Genomic DNA, 24,554 nt, shown 5'->3' on the forward strand with positions numbered 1-24,554 from the left:
ATTCCTGAACCAAGTCAAATCACCACGGATCTACCATAGCCTCATTACATCTCAGCTGAACTTCCAGAGCCTCGCCAGGTCTCAGCTGAACTTCCAGAGCCTCGTCATGTCTCAGCCAAACTTCCAGAGCCTCGTCACGTCTCAGCCAAACTTTCAGAGTGCTCGCCATCCATGAACTCACCGCCTGTCCTGTAATGTCCATGGAGGCCACCCTTGACATGTTCATGTTCTCTATTTCAGCCTTACCTGACCAGCCAGTGTTCCAGGGTGTAGCAGTTTCCGGCGAGCACTTCTCTCAGTTACCGCCCGGAAACGTAGTGGTACTAAGAGGCTCGCGACATCCTGGGAGGTTTCCAGAACAGCTAGTTCGGCTAGTTCTGTCTCCTGCTGGTGCGCCGCTTAAGGGCATCGAGCTACTGCTCTGATGAGACCAGAGATCAGTCTTGAGAGGTCGATTCCCTTAGACTATTTGGCAGCATGAAAACTACTGCCAAATGTGTCTCAATTGGTCCTGCACACTGTAGTGAGAGGCCGCAGAATCTAGTTCGGTTCTCCTCCACCTCAATTCAACAGGGACTTTCCCACTCTGGTGGGCTCCGAGCAGGCTTTGGTAATGGAACAGAACTAGACACTCCCTGAAGACGGAGGCCATCGAGGTGGACCCTCCTCACATTGCAGACTCCGGGTCCTAGAGTCGATCCTCACTGCAGTTATGAGAGTGAGAGAAGGCCGGTCACTCAATGTCAAACAGTCTCTGATATTGCTGGGTCTCATGGAAGCTGAGTCTAACGTGAATACTATTGGCCTGCTGTACATGAGACCCTAACAGGGGTGGCTCAAGACCAAGGAGTTCTCCCCATGGGGAAACCCACTTAGCATGCTAAAGGTCATGTGGTGGTGCCTATGTACGTGCCTTGGACATGTGGAGAAAACCTTGGTTCTTGTCTCAGGGCTCGTTAATGGGAGCTCCTTGTCACGTAGCGTAATGCTAGCAACAAATGCACCCCTCACCGGCAGGGGTGCGGTCATTAGTGGCCACCCTGTCCACGGTCTGTGTAGTGGCCACCTTCTGACATGGCAAATCATCTGCCCAAGGATGTTGGCCGTGCTTTGAGCATTACATTACTTTCTCCCAGACCTAAGAGGTCACCATGTGTCGCTGCGCACAGACAACACAGCATGTGTTCTCTTACATCAGCCACCAAGAGGCTCTGCACTCATGGCGTTTATACAAACTAGCATACCAGATCCTTGTGTGGTCCCAGGAAGAACTCCTCTCACTGAGAGCAGTTCACATTCCTGGGCATCTTAATATGGGAGCAGACATCCTGTCGAGGCAGGGGCTGAGGCCCGGGGAATGGCGGCTTCACACTGAGGTGATGAAGAAGAGTTGGAGAGGTCGGCCAGACTCGGGTGGATCTGTTTGCGACTCGAGAGACCTCGCACTGTACCCTTTGGCTCCCTCTGACTCATCCAGCTCCACTGGGGCTGGACTCCATGGTACAGACGTGGCCGAGGCTTCATCTGTACATTTTTCCCCCAATTGCTCTGCTCCCAGGAGTTCAGGAGAGAGTGCACCGGGACGGAGTCCGGCTGCTGTTAGTAGCCCTGCACTGGCCGGTCTGGGTATGGTTCTTGGACCTGATCTCTCTTTTTGATGGCACTCCATGGGAGGTTCCCATCAGGAGAGATCTCCTCTCAGAGGTGGAGGGTGTGCCCCCGCATTGAGCTTGGAGGCTGTAGGTGTGGTCTCTGAGGAGGCACAACTCTTAGCTTTCGGTCTCTCAACCAAGATTGTTGAGATCGTTCTCCAATCCAGAGCTCCCTCAATTAGGGAACTGTATGCCTAGAAGTGGAAGCTTTTCACCTATTTGTGCGGAGACCGCCAGCTCGACCCAGTTAACTGTACAGTTCTAGAGTTCCTGCAGGCCCTTCTCTCCTTACCATGCTTACTTGCATAACCTTAGAGTCAATCAACACAATGAGTGTTACCTTTTGATAGGGAACTACTGAGTTATTAACAAAATGCACATGAAATATAGAGTTTTGCCACTCTAACCATATTACAACCATGGTATTTGTAGTAAAACTGTGATTGAGCAGGTGGTAATCAATATGGGGGGTTGATAAAAAAATCGCATGCCACACCACTATAAGCGTTACCTTTCTGGACATGGACAGTATACCGTACACACAGCTTCAATGGAGGGACTGAGAAGCTCTCAGACTAAATCTAAAATATCATAAACCGTATTCCAAAAATAAACAGGTCTTACGGGTTTGAAACAACATGAGGGTAAGTTATTAATGACATAATTTTGCAAATTGGGCGAACTAACCCTAGAAACCATTTTTTGTTTACAAAAAGTTACAGTCAAAGGAATTGTGATTGTCCTTTAGGTTAATCATTTGAAATTGTAAAAACAATATGTTCAAACTTTTGACTACTTTCTTTAACTACATAACATAATACTTGTAATTTTACTTTCAGTACTTGAGTAGTAAATTTTTAAATAGACTACTTGCAATACTTAAGTACAAAAAATGTTGAATACTTTAGTACTTCTACTTAAGTGTGGTGCTTAAAGAGCACTTCAACTTCTACTCAAGTCACTTTTTTGATAGAGCACTTGTACTTTTACTCAAGTCTGGGCCTCTAGTACTTTATACATCTCTGTTTCACTGACAGTTTGAGGATTAGACACTAACAATTTTAAATGCCTTATATTTGTTCAATATTTGTAAAACCCTGAAACAGACATAAGAAAGACCAATAGCACTGATTAAAATTTAATTTAAATTAGTGCTGTCAATCGATTAAAAAAAATTAACTAATTAATCGCACAATTTTTTAAAATTTATCGCGATTAATCGCGATTAATCGCGATTAATCGCAATTAAAAGACTGAAACTTTTTGGATATGTAAATGTAAAATGTAAATAATTAATGTAAACTCAAGACAAAGAAACTATTTAAATTCAAAATATGATTGTTTATTGGAATTTTTTTAACTTGTAACACAGATTTTCTCATGTAAACAACATACCTGCAATAAACCATCAATATCCTCCAAATTAACTGTTGGCTTGAAAGCCATATTTATTACAGAAATAAAAACACAGGCATGTAAGTACCATGTGAATTTCAAAACAATCAATGCCAATAAAAAACAAAAATGATTTCCATGTTGAATTCTAAGTGGACTGCAAAAAAATTCCAAAGTATAGTCATTGCCAGTGCTTTAAGTGGGCCAGTACGCACCTGTACTCAGTACCGCCACTTCCAAATATAGCTCTTGAGCGTACCGCCACCTCTCCGTGCGCCCAGAACGTGCTTGTAGCGTACCGGTACGCTCATTTGGACATCTGTTTTAATAGAGGTTTTAATCTTTTACCTGCACTGCCGATTTTCAGAGCGCCCTTCACAATGCAAGCTTCCTAATTCATCCCACCCAGAGCAGAAACTACATTACCCATTCACCCTTAAGTTATACAAGTGAATAGCGCATGTGTCGCTTTTCCCACTGTTAAGTGTCAACAACTCAACGTGGCCGGAGAAGGTGTGTGAAACTCGTTGTGAGTTATACTAAAGCAAAATCTTGAGTATTTATTGTCTGATAAACATTAAAAACTGTCTGAGGAGGTTGAGTCGTCCTGCAGCCCCCGCTGGCTGTTCATTGGCTGCAGCATCTTTTTTCTAAGTTCTAAAAAAATACCGTAGACGGCAAGGCACAAATTTAGATATTCATTTATCTAATTAATCTATAGCCTATGCACAAAGACAATATGATCTTTTTGTCCCCTTTTTGTTTTAAAGCTTGATGAAGAGAGAGAGCGCAAGTTGCTGCAGCTGAGGAGGACAGAGATGCACGCGCACAGGAGTGATTGACAGTTCGCGGCACTATGTACAAAAAATACTCCGCTACACAATTATTTCGTTATTTTCATTTAAGCTTATTAACGTTAGCGTTACAGAAAGGTCTGATTTACGCACTGTTACAGTCATTGTTTTTTTTTTTTTTTTTTTAAACAATGACATTTGAGTTCATGATTTTAATGTTGCTGTTTCTTGTGGCAGACTGAATGAAGAGTAATGTTTCTTGTGGCAGACTGAAGAGTAATCCGGCAGAGTTTTATACTGAAACTTTCCGTCTAAAAGTCCTTCCTTGGTCTTATCCATATTTCTTTGCACGTTGAACACACATAGGCCACAACTGGAAATAAAAAAAACTGCAACCGCGTTAATTGCGTTATTTTTTTTTAACGCGTTAAATATTTCAAATTAATCGAATGCGTTAACGCGCTAATTTTGACAGCACTAATTTAAATGTAATTTAATGGTTTTTTTTTTTTAGATTTAAAACGATAATAATGAAATATAATAAAGATATAAGGTTTGGATCATTTTCCATGGCACGCTAGTTAGGAACAGTGTTGGGCAGTAACGCGTTATTAGTTACATTTTTTAATTAATTAATTTTGGCTGAAGTGTAGCCTTTTTTTTTTTTTTTTTTTTTTTTTATTTAACATTAATTCAAAAATACAAATATGATAGAGCATATATCAAGTAAAAGAGCCAGGGGTTCAAGGATGACCAAACAATTACAAATCAAAAAAAAAAAACAAAAAAAAAAAAAAGTAGAAAATAGTAAATAAGAGAAAAAAATAAAATAAAATTACAATAAAATAAAATAAAAAAATAAGAAAACAGATTACACAGCCAAAATCTTCCTCTTCCTTCAAAATATAAGATGACAGTCAGATAGAAATTATACAAAAACACCAAAAAGTGAGCATACATTCAAAGTTTTAGTTGCCTTTTTGTTACAGGAGGTAGATAAAGATTTTATATAAATTTTAATATCTTCTAGAAAGTAAGAGAAGTGGGGCGTGACTTTCATAACCTTACATTTGTGGATAAAATATTTTGCAAGCAAAATAATTAAGTTGCAGAGAAAGTAAACATTTCCATATTGCTTCTCAAAAGTGAAAATTCCCAACAAAACATCCTTAAAGAAAAGCTCAAAGTCATTGTGTATGAAGTTTACAATGAATTGGCAAATATCTTGCCAAAGTTTTCTTATGTAAACACATTGCCAAAAAAGATGCAGGACAGACTCTGGTTGTGAGTCACAGAACGTACAGTTCACATCTATGTTTAATTTGAATTTCGACACAATAATTGTTTTAACAGGATAGTACTGATGAATGAGCTTAAAAGAAATCTCTTTAACCTTGTTTACCAATAAATACTTGTTAGGAAGCGTCCAAACTTTTTTCCACAAAATATTTTTCACTGATCTATTCCATTTTGAAATAGCATGAGGAGTGGAAACACAGTCATTAAGAAAAAGAAAACGAATATTTCTGTTATTTTTCAGTGTAGATTTAAAACATATCCCACCTACATATGTGTCAACTGGGTCAGGGAGAGGCATTTCAGAACTTGTCAAAGCACTGTTATAGCCCTTAAATAACATGATTACACCATTCGGGATAACACCAAATACAGTGGCAAACTGTTTTGGAGTAACAGGAAACTTATAGTGAGAAAGAAATTCTTGATAAGTAAACAAGTAACCACTATTATGAAATAATTGACTAACCCGATTGATACCATTCTTAAACCAGTTTTCAAAAAATAGGGACTTATATTTATAACAGATATTCTTATTATTCCAAATGAAGTAACTAGTTGGAGAAAAATTGTGTTTGAAAATCATAGACCATGCCAAAAGTGCTTGTTTGTGGGAATTAGAAAGAGCAACAGGGATCTTCTCAATACTGTAGTTACATAATAATAAAAAATTCAAACCTCCCAACTGTGAAAATATATAATCTGGTATAATATTCCAAATACTGAATGGATTTTTCAAGTAGTTCCTCAACCAGTTGATTTTAAAGGTATTATTTAACGTTGAAAAATCAACCAAATTAAGACCTCCGTTACTGTAGCTGTTAGATAGAACAGATTTTTTGATGTAATGCGTCTTATTTTTCCATACAAAGTTACATAATTGTTGATCAATTTTTTTACACATCGCTTTATCAGGTTCTAAAGAGATGGCGGCAAATGTTAGACGTGAAATCCCTTCTGCCTTGGAAAGGAGTATCCTTCCTTTTAGAGACAAGTCTCTCTGAAGCCACGGATTAAGTTTTCTTTTAGTTTTCTCTAAAATGGGCAAGAAGTTTAATTCACATCTAAGTTTTGGATTTTTGGATATTACTATTCCAAGGTAGGTTAATTCCTCTTTGACTTGGATATTACATATGCTGGAAACAGAGAGTTGCTTTCACATTTGTACATATTAAGAAGAAGCCCAGAAGCATTGGAGAACATTTTAATAGTATTAAGAGCTAAAGAAATCTGGTCTGAATTTTTAAGGAAAAGGGTAGTATCATCAGCCAACTGGCTGATGATGATTTCCCTTCCCATGATACTAATCCCTTGCAAGGTACTATTCTTAATGTGACTGGCTAATAATTGAGTAGTCAATATAAACAAATATGGTGAAATAGGGCACCCCTGACGTATACCTCGTTGCAGATCAAATCTTGGAGAAGTACCATACTTAAGCTTAATTGAAGAGTTACCATGAGCATACAAAGTTTTAACAGTTTTAGTGAACAGGTCCCCGAAACCAAATTTTTCTAAAGTTTTAAATATAAAATCATGTTCTATAGAATCAAAGGCTTTGTAAAAGTCCAGAAAAAGCATATAACTATCATCCTTCACTAACTCTGAATAGTCTAACAAATCAAGAACCAACCGAATATTATTTGAGATGTGTCTATTTTTAAGAAAGCCTGATTGTGTTTCATCTATTATATCCTGTAAAATAATTTTTAAACGTTTTGCAAAGATTGTAGCAATAATTTTATAATCACAATTTAAAAGACTGATTGGACGCCAATTGTCTATTAGTAATAAGTCTTTTTTAGGTTTAGGGATAAGAGTTATTAAACTTTGAGTTAGGGTAGGGGGGAGATATTCCACCCTAATGCTTTCATATATAACTTCTAATAAGAAAGGGGCCAAATCTTTTGCAAATTTTTGGTAAAATTCTGAAGTAAGGCCGTCTATGCCTGGTGATTTGTTAACTTTTAAATAGTTGATTGATTCAAGGACCTCAGATAATGTAACGGGACGATCACAAAAATCTTTGTCAGGAACACTAATATAATTAATATTGTCTATAGAGTTCATAAAGGATATAGTGCTGTCATAACAGAATTGACTGCTATAAAGATTCTTATAGAAGCTGAAGTGTAGCCTACAGCCTAACCTGTTTGCAGCAGTGACGCATTGTAGGATTGGTGGATGCCAACGACTGTAAACATGAAGACGCACTGTGAGCGTGTTTCCGTTTATTCAAGTATGTGCGGCAGTCATGGCGAGTCAAGGTGAGAGCAACACGAGTTTCTCAAATTGGACATATGCTCATTATTTCACTTTAGTTGAACATGAAGACAAAAACCTTTTAGTCAAATGTAAGCTGTGTCTTTCTGGCTCGAATGTCCTATCCTATCCTACAAATTTCCTCGGCTTTTCCTCGGTTTTAGAATCTGTTTTAAATTCATTATCCGTGTGCACGCATGAAATCCATGCGGGCCAGATGTGGGCCGAATCTGGACTGACACTATGTTGCTCTCAGGGATGCCTACAGCAAAATGTCTTAAGTGATTCTCTATCAAGTGTAGTCCGAGGTTGAATACAATGATTTAATAAGAAAGATGTGCATCAAAATATTGTTTAATTTGTGATAATCTTAGCACTTGATTATTATTATAAAATAAACCTGGCATTGTGACTGACTCTGGAATAATTTGTTCCTCTTTTGTAAGTCGTTTTGGATAAAAGTTTCTTATGCATATAATAATATATAATAATGATAATAATAAAAAAAAAAACAATAGTTATTTTATCACACATATTTATTATTTAAATTTATAGGCTTAATCAATGAGTGCACTTAAGACAGAAAAATGTTTGAAATAAAATTATGAATGCCTTATTTTTAAATAACCTTTTGCAGTTTTGGAAATGTTTGTGTACAATTCTTTTTTTAAACATTAAGACTTATTTTGTTGAGCTCCAAACAGAGTAAGATGCAGGCTTCACTTTTAATGTTATTATTAAATAATTGGGCCTATTTTACATTACATTCAGTTGGGAAATAAATGATAACATAACTGGCACATTATTTGTTTTGTATCGCTTTTTACCTATTCTTTTTAGCATTTATTTTAGGCTATAAAACACAGGCGGCAGTGTCTTATCCTATTGGTTATAATGTAAAATAAACGCTAAAAAGCTGATCATGGTTTCATATGATACTATGAAAAATAATGTTTAATAAACAGAAATTAATCTGCCGAATTCAATTCTCTCAGCGCACGGATTGAAAAGTTGTCTTATCGATTGAACAGTTTAAGAATTCGTGAGCACGGTTTATAAACTGAGGGGACGGAATGCAATACCGTTGCCACGGATTGTATGTTTTTTTTCCCTACAGGTGAAACTTTGTTGAAAACATGCAGCCTGTCTCTACTGTGGAGTCGCCGGCTTTTCAGGCAGCTCGTTAGTAAGATAACATAGATTACATTTTTAAACAACATTTATATTTTTTATGTTTTCTTTGTATTGCATTTAATTTATGGTTGTCAATAATATAATTTTTTTTTGGTGCTGAGTTTCTCGAAATTCATTCTGAATAATTCAGATCACTTTCATTTATTTATTTCAAAATGTTTTGTGTTATGTTGTACATTGTTGATAGTTTTCATACTTAAGCTGTGAAAGGAAAATTTTTAAGGGGCTCAACACAACAGCTTTTATGATGCAGAAGCCACTTTAGTTTTTGATTCCGAATATATTATTTAGGTGTTTTTTATTTATTTCAGAAATCCTTGTGATATACAATATTCAGTTTGTGCTACTTAATCAAAATAGTTTAAAAATTACTTTATGTTTAAGTTAGTTTTGTGTTTGAATAGACCATAACGCATAAAAGGGCATTAATGGGAACATTAAAGAACATTCTTTCAAAAAGTAACTAAAAAGTTACTTTTTACAGTAATGCATTACATTTTGGTGTAAGTACTCAACAACGTAATTGAGTTACTTTTGGAACGAAGTAACTAGTAACAGTAACTAGTTACTATTTCTTCATAACTAACACAACACTTATTAGGAAACACTGGGTTAGGGTATAGTGAATGCCAAACTCTGCCAAACATAAATGCTGCCCGTCAATAGATTTGATTTTCAACACAGAAAGCATACAATATGATTGCTGAAATCATTCTTAGGTCAGAATTCTGACACATTTTTCAGATAGATTTTATCAAAACTATTTTATGGGGGCACAGCAGTAGGCCTAAACTATTTCACACATTAAAAGGGCTAGCCGCAACCGTTCATTAAAGATGCCATAGAATGCAAAAATGACTTTTATAAGGTGCTTAAACACAAGTCTGTTCTCTTGCTGTAGTTGCTGGAGATAAAATGTCAGTGCCAAAGAGCCATTGAAAGTGTCGTATGTTGGGATGCACCAACGAACATAGCAGTCTCCATAAACCACTTAGGACACAGTGGTTAACTGTCATTTTCTAAGTAAAGGTTCTGAAAAAAAAAAAAAAAGGAAAAGTACTATATTTTGTGTTAACATTTTACACTGGACTCGAATGCCTCCCAAATGAGGGTCAGTTCAGTGCTGGAGTTGTGAAAAGGTTCCTTCTGAAAAAAGGGTTTGATACCAACACTTCAAGCACAAACATCCAGACTCTTGACAAAGTAGTCATGGGAAGTCGTGACCTAATGGTTAGAGAGTCGGACTGGCAATTGAAAGGTTGTGAGTTTGAGTCTCGGGCTGGCAGGAATTGTAGATCGGGGGAGTGCATGTACAGTTCTCTCTCCACCCTAGATACCACGACTGAGGTGCCCTTGAGCAAGGTACAGAACCCCCAACTGCTCCCCGGGCGCCACAGCATAAATGGCTGCCCACTGCTCCGGGTGTGTGTTCACAGTGTGTGTGTGTGTATGTGTTCATATATATATATATATATATATATATATATATATATATATATATATATATATATATATATATATAATTTTCATTATTTTTCAATTACGGTAATGCTGTATTTCAGGTTAAAGTGGAGATTAGGCCTTTAAAATACTTTTATTTAATTTTTTTGCCACCTGGTGGGAGTAGTGAGCAATAATCTCATGCAATACCATAGTTAACCAGCTCTCTATAGAAAGGCTTGTGAATTCCCCAGTGTTTTTTTTTTTTTTTTTTTTTTTTTTTTTTTTGCACATATTTCCTCCTTTAAGGTTGTTGATTTTAATATATATTAAGAGATTCTCAAAGACTACTTTTGTTAAGTTTTTTTTTTTGTTTGCTTGTTTGGTTTAAATGGTAATTTGAAGTGCCAGTTTTACTTTATAATACAGTCAAACCTGAGCATTGCATTAGAAAGAGAACAAATTAAAAGCATTTTGTTACCCATTGTTTTAATTCCAGTTTAATGGAAATGCAATTCATTCATCATAAAAAAATAAACCTTTTATAAATTCTTTTTTAATTAAATCATTTTTTTTTGTACTATTCAATGAACAGTAACTCATCTTCAAAAGACAACAGCAATTATAAACAAAAAACTAAAATAACAGCAAAAGTATATTAATTATAAAGTAAATGGAAAATAGAAAAAAAAAATTAAATAAGTGTTTATTAATAATTATTATAGATAATAAAGAAAACGGATAGAATAGAGCAAGCTAGTGTTAGAGGTCATTTTTGATTTTGTTAATTGTATAATAAATAAAATTAAAAATTAAAAACATAATAAAAAAAAGGTTTAGAAAGCTAGTGTTATTTTTTTATTTATTTTTTTAAGAAAACAAGCAGCAAATGCATAGAGTGCAAGTCTTAAATGGATGTGTTTATTTTTATAAAGACTATATTTAGAATAGAGTGCTAGAGTTAGAGGGTCAAATACAGGTGTGTTTTTAGTCGATAAGAGCACATAAGGCTGAAGTAATGAATTTAGGTAAAGGGGTGCAGAGCCAGTGGTGGTTTTGTAGGCAAACATCAATGCCTTGAATTTTATGCGAACCGCTATTGGTAGCCAGTGCAAATTGATAAACAGAGGTGTGACTTGCATTCTTTTTGGCTAATTAAAAATTAATCTTGTTGCTTTGTTCTGGATTAATTGTAAAGGTTTGATAGAACTGGTTGGAAGAACTGCCAAGGAGTTGTGCAGCATGTTCCTGACAGAGAATGATAGACACAATGTAACAACAATAGATACATAAAAAAGTGAAGTGACATTCAGCCAAGTATGGTGACCCATACTCAGAATTTGTGCTCTGCATTTAACCCATCCGAAATGCACACACACAGAGCAGTGAACACACACACACTGTGAACACACACACAGAGCAGTGGGCAGCCATTTATGCTGCGGCGCCCAGGGAGCAGTTGGGGGTTCGATGCCTTGCTCAAGGGCACCTAAGTCGTGGTATTGAAGGTGGAGAGAGAGCTGTTCATGCACTACCCCCACCCACAATTCCGTCTGGCCCGAGACTAGAACTCACAATCCTTCAATTGGGAGTCCAACCCTCTAACCATTAGGCCACGACTTCCCCACATAAATAGAAATAGATTAATAGATTAATAGAGACAATTATAGACAGAACAATAGATTGACAGCGACAGACAGACATAATTACAGATAGATAGATAGATAGATAGTTGAAAGGCTACTCATCACCTTCTTGTCGTACACAGCGTGTGCAGGGGTGTAGTCTAGCGGCGGCGGTTGGTGTGTCGGTGTAGTAGGTCTATAGACTCTGATCATCTTGTTCCTCTCGCTGTGACTGATCTTGTCCGGTATTGGTTGCGGGATGCTGAGGAAGAGCGTAATCGTTCTTAAAATCCAAAGTCTGAGTTCTGTGGAAAGCAGATTTTGTTAAATCCCAAACAATTAAAGGAAACTGGCAGGAAACTCTTGCCCATGTTTATTTATTATTATTATCAGCAGGGTCATTAGTGAATTTGACGCCTGGAATCCCCCTGGTGTGAAAAGAGGAAATTGTGGGATAAAAGTGCAACTTATGGTGTACGACCCGTGTACGAAAATTTCCCAGGCAACTGTGCCGAGTCCCGTACACGCAGTGGTGTCATGGAGGGCAGTGCTTTATGGCCCAAAAGAGGTGCCGGTACTCTATTATAGCATTTATATATATTAATTATATATATATATAAATATATATATATATATATATATATATATATATATATATATATATATATATATATTTTTTTTTTTTTTTTTTTTTTTTTTTTTTTTTTTTTGATGAGTCCCCTCATCCCCTGAGGTAACAACAACTATATTGAAGGGGTTTTATATACAGCAGTCAACAGACGACCTTATAAAAAAAAAAAAAAACCTTTTATTAGTTTGTGGATTTGTTTGAGCTAGAAAGAGCTACTGAACATATATAATATATACAAAAGGATTTTGAAAAAATACCCTTAGAATAGGGTGAACAGATGAGATTGGCTGGGGGGGGATGAGGGGCTTATGATATTAGACTTCGTAGCCTATAATAAAAGATAATGAATTTCAAACCTTAATTAAACACATTTTTATTCAAAGGTCAACTGTCTGTCATTATTCTTTAGTCTGCCACAAGAAACAACAAGATTAAAATCATGAACTTAAATGTCATTGTAAAAAAAAAAAAAAAAAAAAAAACAATGACTGTTGTAACAGTGCATAAATCAGACCTTTCTGCAATGCTAACGCTAATGAGCTTAAATGTATTTTTTGTACACAATGCCGATCACTCCTGTACGCATGCATCACTGTCCTCCTCGCAGCTACAGCAACTTGCGCTCTCTTCATCAAGCCTTAAAACAAAAAGGGGACAAAAAGGTCCTATTTACTTTGTGCATATAGATTAATTAGATAAATGAATATCTAAATTCGTGCTTAGCCGCCTACGGTATTTTTTTGGAAATTAGAAAAAAGATGCTGCTGCCAATGAGCAGCCGGCGGGGGCTGGTTGCAGAACAACTCAACCTCCGCAGACAGTTTTTAATGTTTATCAGACAATAATTACTCAAGATTTTGCTTTAGAATATTTTCGGGACAATTAGGGCCAGATTTGGGATTCGGGACAACAGTTTAGATTTCGGGATGTCACTGGTAGTTTCCAAACTCTTGATTTCTCCTTGCCCTTTGTTTTTCTTATAGTTCTGATTGACTTCCTCTTTTCTTTTAGCATCCAAATTGCTTGCTTTTCTTTCAGAGGTGTTTTTCTTGTCTTCATCCTGGTATGTGTGTGTCATCATCGAATGCAAGACTTAGAATGAAGAAGCAATGGATATAACTGATAAGACACATTCCCTGCTTTAAATTCCTTGGGCGCTGCAGCATAAATGGCTGCCCACTGCTCTGGGTGTGTGTTGATGGTATGTGTGTGTGCACTTTGGATGGGTTAAATGCACAGATTCTGATATTTGTCATTTTTTAATATATCGGCATCGGCCGATATCCATGTTTAGTAGCGCCGATTTAACGTCAGGCACATCGGCGGGCAGCCCCGTGTTATTGGTGCGGTGGAAAGTGCTGCTGCTGCCGCTGCATGTGAAGCACCCCAAGCCAAAACCTTTGGAAGATTCAACAACAGTCCTGGGAGATAAAGGTAGTCAGAGAATGTCACTCTGTAAATGGGGTGGAGAAGTTGGCAGCTGTAACAAACACTGCAGCGTGACGTTACCAAAGTAAACTGTCTCAGACGTTACTCTGACCTGCTCACAGACAGCAGTGTGCTCGGAGAGACAGCTGTCCTGGACCTGCCCAGAATGGTGAATGAATTTCACTGACAACTTTAATCTTTTCTGGGGCCATAGACAATTGTTTAAACTGGATGGCCTCCACCCAAACAAACTTGGTGCTAGAGTGTTTAAAGACAATATCTACTTTTCCCTCCGTCATCCTTCAGCAGAGTGTGTCAATCCATTCAGCACACACACACCGGGTCCGAGTCATCATGTGGTTGACATATCCCACAAGGACACTGATAACACCAAGCAGCCAAAACAAGCACTGCTGATAGACACTATCCCGGCTGAGCCCTGCCCATAGAGCTCCTCACAGACGGACTGTGATGTATCAAAACAGCTACAAGACTCAGAACCCAGGGAAGCCAGGACAACATATGACAGCCACCAGAAACACCAGAGACACAGCCCATCTCAGCCACAGCTAATAATTAAAAAATATATACAGTATTGTTCAAAATAATAGCAGTACAATGTGACTAACCAGAATAATCAAGGTTTTTAGTATATTTTTTATTGCTACGTGGCAAACAAGTTACCAGTAGGTTCAGTAGATTGTCAGAAAACAAACAAGACCCAGCATTCATGATATGCACGCTCTTAAGGCTGTGCAATTGGGCAATTAGTTGAAAGGGGTGTGTTCAAAAAAATAGCAGTGTCTACCTTTGACTGTACAAACTCAAAACTATTTTGTACAAACATTTTTTTTTTTCTGGGATTTAGCAATCCTGTGAATCACTAAACTAATATTTAGTTGTATGACCACAGTTTTTTAAAACTGCTTGACATCTGTGTGGCATGGAGTCAACCAACTTGTGGCACCTCTCAGCTGTTATTCCACTCCATGATTCTTTAACAACATTCCACAATTCATTCACATTTCTTGGTTTTGCTTCAGAAACAGCATTTTTGATATCACCCCACAAGTTCTCAATTGGATTAAGGTCTGGAGATTGGGCTGGCCACTCCATAACATTAATTTTGTTGGTTTGGAACAAAGACTTTGCCCGTTTACTAGTGTGTTTTGGGTCATTGTCTTGTTGAAACAACCATTTCAAGGGCATGTCCTCTTCAGCATAGGGCAACATGACCTCTTCAAGTATTTTAACATATGCAAACTGATCCATGATCCCTGGTATGCGATAAATAGGCCCAACACCATAGTAGGAGAAACATGCCCATATCATGATGCTTGCACCTCCAAGCTTCACTGTCTTCACTGTGTACTGTGGCTTGAATTCAGAGTTTGGGGGTCGTCTCACAAACTGCCTGTGGCCCTTGGACCCAAAAAGAACAATTTTACTCTCATCAGTCCACAAAATGTTCCTCCATTTCTCTTTAGGCCAGTTGATGTGTTCTTTGGCAAATTTTAACCTCTTCTGCACATGCCTTTTTTTAACAGAGGGACTTTGCGGGGGATTCTTGAAAATAGATTAGCTTCACACAGACGTCTTCTAACTGTCACAGTACTTACAGGTAACTCCAGACTGTCTTTGATCATCCTGGAGGTGATCATTGGCTGAGCCTTTGCCATTCTGGTTATTCTTCTATCCATTTTGATGGTTGTCTTCCGTTTTCTTCCACGTCTCTCAGGTTTTGCTCTCCATTTTAAGGCATTGGAGATCATTTTAGCTGAACAGCCTATCATTTTTTGCACCTCTTTATAGGTTTTCCCCTCTCTAATCAACTTTTTAATCAAAGTACGCTGTTCTTCTGAACAATGTCTTGAACGACCCATTTTCCTCAGCTTTCAAATGCATGTTCAACAAGTGTTGGCTTCATCCTTAAATAGGGGCCACCTGATTCACACCTGTTTCTTCACAAAATTGATGACCTCAGTGATTGAATGCCACACTGCTATTTTTTTGAACACACCCCTTTCAACTAATTCAACTAATTGCCCAATTGCACAGCCTTAAGAGCGTGCATATCATGAATGCTGGGTCTCATTTGTTTTCTGAGAATCTACTGAACCTATTGGTAACTTGTTTGCCACGTAGCAATAAAAAAATATACGAAAAACCTTGATTATTCTGGTTAGTCACATTGTACTGCTATTATTTTGAACAATACTGTATATGGCAATACTGGCAGAGATGTAAGGTGTAAAGTGATGTTTATTTACAGTGCTCGAGAGGTGAAACAGTCCCAGTACACAAACGCCCAAAAGCTATATACAAAAGTAACAAAGAATACTGAAACAATAAACACTATACAAAAGGAAAAGAAAACAAAAAAATATATATAAATACAAACACAAACTCCTCCAATGATAGATTGCTCACGGCACCACACTTGCACGCTCGCTCGCCAGGTTAACTGACACCCAAAAGACACAGTTGCCAACTCTCGAGATACAAAAAAGCAACTGGAGCTTCAAAAACAATATTAATTGATTATTTATTTTCCACACAATATTAACAATAAATGAGCCTGCAACATATTAAACTGAAACCACTGCTTTATTATAAAAGGATAAACTGATTAGGAAAAAAAGGATAAAAATAAATAGAAATCAGGGAACTGCAACAAAGCGGAGAGTAGAGTTGGGGTACTCGAACTTGGACTCGGACTCGAGTCCAATTTTGAATGAACTCGGACTTGTCACGCACTCGGTTGAATTTGTACTCGGACTTGACACGGAGTACAGTCAAGTCCACGTCATGTGTAACAATAAAACCAGCATAAAATTGAAATGATAAATTAATGAATGTCTCCCCTTCTGTAATTTTACTGCACCACACCGGCAGGCAGAAGTCTCATGCTTGCAGACGAAACACACGCACCACTCACTGGATATCAATGTGGATTAGTGATGGGAAGTTCGATTCTTTTCCGCGAACCAGTTCTTTCGGACGGTTTGATTCAATAAACCGGTTGAAAAAAAAAAACAGTTCACTGGATACATAATCCATTGCGATGTATTTGTTATTAAATGAACTTACGTTTCGTCAGATTGCCCTTCATTCAAGCCCTCGGTTTACCCGCACTCATTACATTAGCACAAAATCAGTTCAGAATCAATCACCAAAAGAATCAGTTCGGTTCAGACGCGCTGGGAGTCAGTCGGCTTCATGCTGAATCACGAATGCGCAGTATCATCAGCTCCTCGGTTATAGGATAAAATGTCAGGACACCGGCACGTGCTGCAGTTCAGTATCATCAGCTGCTCTACTCGTGTTCATGTTCTGTTTGCTACAAACTCAGTTTGTGAATCTGTCATCATTAACTATAAATACAGTACAGATATTTCATAAATCATCCCTTATTCATATTAAACAGTCTTTAGAGTCTTAATCATTGTCCAACTTCCCTGAAAACCCCTTTGGCCCATACATAATTTACAATATACAGATTAGAAACATGTAGCCCCTATCTTAACAAAAAACGTATATATATATATATATATATACAGTCAGGTCCATAAATATTGGGACATCAACACAATTCTAATCTTTTTGGCTCTATACACCACCACAATGGATTTGAAATGAAACGAACAAGATATGCTTTAGCTGCAGACTTTGAGCTTTAATTTGAGGGTATTTACATCCAAACCAGGTGAACGGTGTAGGAATTACAACAGTTTCTATATGTACATCCCACTTTTTAAGGGACCAAAAGTAATGGGACAGATTAACAATCATAAATCAAACTTTCATTTTTTAATACTTGGTTGCAAATCCTTTGCAGTCAATTACAGCCTGAAGTCTGGAGATCAATTAGACATCAGCGTACGCTGGGTTTCATCCCTGGTGATGCTCTGCCAGGCCTCTACTGCAACTGTCTTCAGTTCCTGCTTGTTCTTGGGGCATTTTCCCTTCAGTTTTGTCTTCAGCAAGTGAAATGCATGCTCAATTGGATTTAGGTCAGGTGATTGACTTGGCCATTGCATAACATTCCACTTCTTTCCCTTAAAAATCTCTTTGGTTGCTTTCGCAGTATGCTTCGGGTCATTGTCCATCTGCACTGTGAAGCGCTGACCAATGATTTCTGAAGCATTTGGCTGAATATGAGCAGATAATATTGCCCGAAACACTTCAGAATTCATCCTAATGCTTTTGTCAGCAGCCACATCATCAATAAATACAAGATAACCAGTTCCATTGGCAGCCATACATGCCCACGCCATAACACTACCACCACCATGCTTCACTGATGAGGTGGTATGATTTGGATCATGAGCAGTTCCTTTCCTTCTCCATACTCTTCTCTTTCCATCACTCTGGTACAAGTTGATCTTTGTCTCATCTGTCCATAGGATGTTGTTCCAGAACTGTGAAGGCTTATTTAGATGTTGTTTGGCTCTAATCTGGCCTTCCTGTTTTAGAGACTCACCAGTGGTTTACATCTTGTGGTGAACCCTCTGTATTCACATGGTGAAGTCTTCTCTTGATTGTTGACTTTGACACACACATACACCTACCTCTTGGAGAGTGTTCTTGATCTGGCCAACTGTTGTGAAGGGTTTCTTCACCAGGGAAAGAATTCTTCGATCATCCACCACAGTTGTTTTCCATGGTCTTCCGGGTAGTTTGGTGTTTGGAAAGCAACCAAAGAGATTTTTAAGGGAAAGAAGTGGAATGTTATGCAATGGCCAAGTCAATCACCTGACCTAAATCCGATTGAGCATGCATTTCACTTGCTGAAGACAAAACTGAAGGGAAAATGCCCCAAGAACAAGCAGGAACTGAAGACAGTTGCAGTACAGGCCTGGCAGACCATCACCAGGGATGAAACCCAGCGTACGCTGATGTCTAATTGATCTCCAGACTTCAGGCTGTAATTGACTGCAAAGGATTTGCAACCAAGTATTAAAAAATGAAAGCTTGATTTATGATTGTTAATCTGTCCCATTACTTTTGGTCCCTTAAAAAGTGGGATGTACATATAGAAACTGTTGTAATTCCTACACCTGGTTTGGATGTAAATACCCTCAAATTAAAGCTGAAAGTCTGCAGTTAAAGCACATCTTGTTCGTTTCATTTCAAATCCATTGTGGTGGTGTATAGAGCCAAAAAGATTAGAATTGTGTCGATGTCCCAATATTTATGGACCTGACTGTATATATATATATATATATATATATATATATATATATATATATGTATGTATGTATATGTGTATTTTTTTTTATAGTTTTATCACACTTTCCGATGTTTAACAAAATACTTGAAAAATTACACGCATGCGCAGTATCATCAGTTCAACGGTTCTCAAATCGGACGCCTCCGAAAGAAACGGTTTTCGGTTCAGTGTACTGGTGATCCGAAAACCGATGCAACCGACTACCAAAGACAGCAGCAGCAACCAACAGATGCTGCACAGCTCAGCATTGCAGGATTTGCAAGACCAGACCTGACCAAACAAGCAATGCAACTTTATGATGCAAGTTCTCCAAGACAACAAGAAATTCATAATGTCATCATTAAGGATCTCCTCATTGGACCTCTGTCACCTCTGTCAAATGTGGGGGAGAGGCATTAAATAACTGAAATGTCATCTTTAACTGGAGGACAATATAGTGTGATACAATAATAAAATAGGTTCATTTGTATTTTCATGCACTTGTAATACAATAAAACCTTTGAAACCTTTTTTGATAGGAAACTAGTTCTGTTGAAATAAAATAAAAATGTTCAATGGCAATGACTAGATGTAACAGTGGTATTTTTTTATTACATTTTTTATATTGCCATTGGTTTAATGGGTTGAAAGGTTAAAATATTAACAGAATGTAAAAATGTACAATACCAATTTATAATCTTTTTTTAATTTAATTACTTTCTGGACTCGGGTGGACTCGACTCGGACTCGGCCTTTAAGAACTCGGACTTGAGTCCAACTCGGCCCCTTTTGGACTAGGACTCGGACTTGGACTCGATGTTTGTGGACTTGGTCTTGACTCGTACTCGACAAAGGTGGACTCGGACCCAACTCTAGCGGAGAGAACGTACTTTCCTCATCTCCGATCACCTGTGAAGCTGAATCGGATTGGAGAGAAGGAAAAGGACAAAAAGACAAGAAGGGAAAGACAAGAGCATTAAGGGTAGCTGTGACATATATTTAGCTTAATAAAATAAAATTCTCCACTTCGTTGGAGGCATTGTTTGTAGAAATTGAAATAGGTGTATTTCTGTAGATCATAGAGCGTGCCGCCTGCACGTTGAACGTGATATTACTCCAATGAGGGGGATAAGGGGGCGGATTCAGCGGAATGTTTTGACGAAGGTTACGCCACAGCATTTATATGATTGCACTGATTTGGCTATATCTGTAAGCAGACAGTGTCAATCAATGTATCAGTATCAATGTACACCATAGATGTAAAGAAAACGAAGTTGCTTGTCAGATTTTCCTAACAAGCAACCATATATTCTTTAATAAGCCCAAAAAAAAAAAACGCAAACCACAACCTGGGCTGTTTTAATGCGATTACAAAAATAAAAAAAAATCTCAAAGCCGCGTATTATAAGCGGAATTGGCAACTATGCCAAAAGATCTTTGGGGCTCCTCTTTATAGTCCAAGCCCCGCCCCTTTTGTTAAAACCATTGCATAAATTAGTGGGCAAGTATTTCAGGTGAGTATGTACAATTTTCACAACATCACAAAAATATATACACACAAAAATAGCAAAATATTTACAGAAACAAACTCCAAACAAAAAATAACAAATACAAATGTAGACACATAAAAATTAGCATAATAATAATAATAATAATAATAATAATAATAATAATAACAAATTTCCATTATCCCCCCAATGAACCAAGACACTGGACGAGCCGACTTCCGGTTGCTTCGCGCCGACGCGGCCACACACAGCGGTCCTGGCACTATTTATCCAGGCCGCTGGGTGGCGCTCGGGTTCGATTGATCGATGGTGGAGAAGCAACGAGAAAGACCGGCAACACAGACGCTGACAAACACCGAACACAGGTATGTATTAACATAACATGACGAATCATAAAACATAGAAACAGAAACAAACACAACTCAGGTATGTATGCATGTTGTTATGCGCAGCAGGGATTCTGAAGGGGATGGAAATGGAGTGGCTATGTTTGCGTGTATGATGACCAGCGTGCTAATGGCGTGCGTGTGCACCCACAACGCCCCAGCAGGGAACGGAGGAGGAGGTAACGCCGCCTTCACACTGGCAGTTGACATCAGCTCCGATACGGCTACGAAATGACCGGAAGTCATTCATTTCCTATGGAGATTCGCAGACCGCATGCGAATGGCTATGAACCTGGTCCGACCGAGTGCGGTGCGAAAAAAATCGTGTCCGTCGGTCATCCGGACGCGTTCAAAAAATTGAACTCTTGCGAAAGGCTACGGACGGTTCCAATCCGACAATTCCAGCGGAAGTTGGAGTTGCTATGGTACTGATAAACAAACCTGAATTCATAACTTTTACAATAAATAATGATTTTATAACGATAAGTTGTCATGACATTTTTTTATTTTCATGATTTTCTAACATTATAAGGGCAGTTAATACAATTAAAATGAATAATTAAATATCGTGCCCCCCGCTCTCGGACACACTCGGTCTCTCTCGCTTGAGTGCAGGGTTGTTGCAACCCTATATACCACTATATCACATTTAGCTGACCTGACATGCACATTCAGATACAGACAATATCAATCGTTATAATTTCTCCGCCATTTTTGTTCTACTCGCTTCCGAAGCTTTTCAGCGGTGTAGTACGACGTCCACTTGGGGAGTATTGCGTATTACGGAGCGGATTTCAAGTGCCAGTGTGAAGGCGGCGTAAGAGGGTGTGTGTGGGTGTGCTGCGCTAACCAACAGGGACAGGTCACCCTGTCACAACAACTTTCCATTTCTCCTCACTCTCTTCCATTCCTCTAGTCCGCTTTGCTTTATTTATCCTCCTTATCTGTCAGCTCCCATCATCTTGATACAACTCATCCAAACTATAACTACAACAACTATCTGCCTAGTAGTTTGCCATGATAAATGCAAGTGTATCGTATACTGGACCTATACAGGCGATCAGCCGATACTCCAGCAAAATTCTTCCTCCACTAAATCTATCCTAATTCCAACAATCTCTAAAGATAATTGTTACAATCTCTCCACTGTAACACACCTTCTCCTGCCTGTGTGTTATTTACGGCATTTTGCTTGTAGTATATTGATTTCCACAGCCAGTAATATACTGTTCTCACCCAGTCAATGACGAACAGAACCAGACCAGACTAATTTACCCCAGATTGTTTAAGCGGAACAAATGCCTGTGAACTGATAGGAAATATTAAATAACTTTTTTACATTTTCATTTCTACAAACATTGAACATAGTCAGATTCTACGTCTTTATACTTTAATGTAATTACATGGACAGCATTTTAGCATACCAACCCATAGTTTACATATAATTTACTACCTAAATACCTATTATGTATTGTTTTATGACGTCTCCTTTATCTATATACCTTTTACCTATTTATTTATTGTTCTCAGGTAGGTAACGAAAGTCGACTCTGGACAAAACTATAAGCATTCCAATAGTACTTACAATTTGCTCAGAAGACTTCCCTGTGGTCAGTTCTTGCTTACGGCTCTTAAATTACTACTCTTGCAGACCGCAACTTATCAATAATAAAATACAAGTTTTATTAAAGTTAACAAAAGTTACAAAATCAAGGTATAATCAGCTGGTATCAGGCGTCGAGGGATACTGTGCTTGTTCAGTATCCGTCTGTCGAGTCTCTCTCTGTCTTTTATACACAGATGTTGAACGCTGGCTCTTCTGATGTCATCACCTGGAGTGCTGCCACTACTCTGCCGAGGCTTTCAGTTGTTTACTTCACATTGCTTTAGCCCTTTTCCTCTTCTTTTTCCTCTTAACCGTCTGTGAAATACACCTTAACTAATATATTGTCCATTTATCATAAAAACTATTTCTAATACATAAGTGTTTCTACTCTAAATCAGTCACTACATACATTTCATGCAGGTAAGCAGTTTTCTTAATGTTAGTGAAGTTACCTAATACATTTTCCATATAGCATTAATCACAGGGTTACATCGTTGTACTTAAGCAAAAGCATTATTACTACTTAGATTACAGTATATCTGTTTATAGCAAATTAAGCATTAATCAAGACAGTACAATTGCAAAATCATCATCTCCATTAACAGTATATAAAAAAGTGCTTGTTCATAATGTTAATAATATTAAATTAGCTTTGAGTTATTTAATTTCCAATACAAGAAATCATACATGCTAATGGAAGTCAGAGAGTGTGTAAAAGCTGTGCAGCAACAGAAGTTGGAGGCAATGGTCCTTAGCCTTTTTGTTATAGAGTGTTTGACGCCTATACCACTATGACCGCTGGTTCGAGTCCCGCTCCAAACTTATTCTATGGAGAGCTTATTTGCTGTTTAAATAAAAAATATACGGTGATGTGTTGCTTCCACATATATAATTTTTGCCCCGCTCATATTAATGAGATGTTATGTTGTTAAAACGACGTATTTTCTCCTTAAAATTACATATTTATTTCTCATAATAATGACGTCATAAAAACAATAGGATTTTCCAGTTATAGATATTTCTAGAAAATTTGAGCGAGCTAATTGACCGCACTGCTGTTGGCGCAGCCTTCAGTCCTGACATAAACAAGCATCTGCATGCTGCTGAAATTATAAAAAATACACAGTTTTAAATGTATTGTAATATTTTTAATGTAGTGTCATGTTCAGGATTAATCTACAATCGTACTACAATATGCTATCCAACAAAAATATCAATAACCATTATAAATATATTTAGATCTGTTGTAAGTATGTATTTGACCTCTCAGTGTCAACTCTCTGTCAATTCTAAGAAGGTTAATTTCCTGGTTAAGGAAAATACATTTATTGCTATGCAATACTACTCAAAGCATGTAGAAAATATGATTGATGAGCAAACAAACAACTCAAGTGTGAAACAAATAAGACTTTATTAACTACATAAACACTTAAAATAGTCTACCATACACACTCACAAACACACAAACGCATACAGTGGGCATAGGAAAAAGGCTTAAAGCTTAAGCAGTAAAGAGATGAGAAATAAAGACCTGAAGTCATTATACAATCTGATATTCAGCAGATCTACAGCCTGAAGGAAACAGTCTCGACTGTTTGAAAAAGAGTCCTGATGAACTTTGGGGCTCCAGTTGGTCTCTGCTGAAGTGAGTTTATGAGAAAGACCAGTTCAAATCGGAGGATTTTGATGAATGAATAGTCAAGGCTGAAGTCTGGGGTTTAATAGAAGAATCTTAAGATTCTTATGAAACGAATGTATAGGCATCAACATATAATATACACTCATTGATATCATGAAAATACAAATTCTTAGATACCAAACATCATACAAATGAGGGTATATTAACTAGTGATCCATCATAAGCATGTATAAAACATATACAAGAACAGTAAATGCATAAACAATGCCCTAAAGTATATGTGAATTAATTTAAAGAAATGATTTTCTATGAATTAATTAGAAAAGAGACCCTCTTTATCAGGGGCGCTGCACATCCCGGGCCCTATGCATGAAAATGTATATATTCCAGACTTTTCAAGGGCCCTGGTAATCAGTACTGGTTTTGCCCCCAGTCTGACGCCCCTGGTCTTTATGTGCATTGTGTGTTTTTGAGACACTTCAGTTA

At 37.7% G+C, this 24,554-nt stretch overlaps 1 protein-coding gene and 1 long non-coding RNA gene across 2 annotated transcripts in view; one reads left to right on the plus strand and one right to left on the minus strand.

Moving 5' to 3' along the window:
* Nucleotides 1-22,588, minus strand: part of LOC127972657 (calcium-activated chloride channel regulator 3A-1-like) — a 45,650-nt gene extending 23,062 nt beyond the window's left edge. The window contains exons 1-3 of the mRNA XM_052576337.1: nt 22,409-22,588; nt 19,647-19,846; nt 11,785-11,963 (exon numbers count right to left, since the gene is read on the minus strand). Of these exons, the coding sequence (XP_052432297.1) occupies nt 11,785-11,871 (87 nt within the window). The 5' untranslated portion in view covers nt 11,872-11,963; nt 19,647-19,846; nt 22,409-22,588. The remainder of the gene's footprint in view (nt 1-11,784; nt 11,964-19,646; nt 19,847-22,408) is intronic.
* Nucleotides 20,687-21,309, plus strand: LOC127972658 (uncharacterized). Its single transcript, XR_008157132.1, has 2 exons — nt 20,687-20,802; nt 20,890-21,309. It is a non-coding gene; the product is annotated as an uncharacterized LOC127972658 (long non-coding RNA).
* Nucleotides 22,589-24,554: the final 1,966 nt, after the last annotated feature.

The sequence above is a fragment of the Carassius gibelio genome, chromosome B15 (assembly GCF_023724105.1).
Source record: "Carassius gibelio isolate Cgi1373 ecotype wild population from Czech Republic chromosome B15, carGib1.2-hapl.c, whole genome shotgun sequence".
NCBI classification, from domain to species: Eukaryota; Metazoa; Chordata; class Actinopteri; order Cypriniformes; family Cyprinidae; genus Carassius; species Carassius gibelio.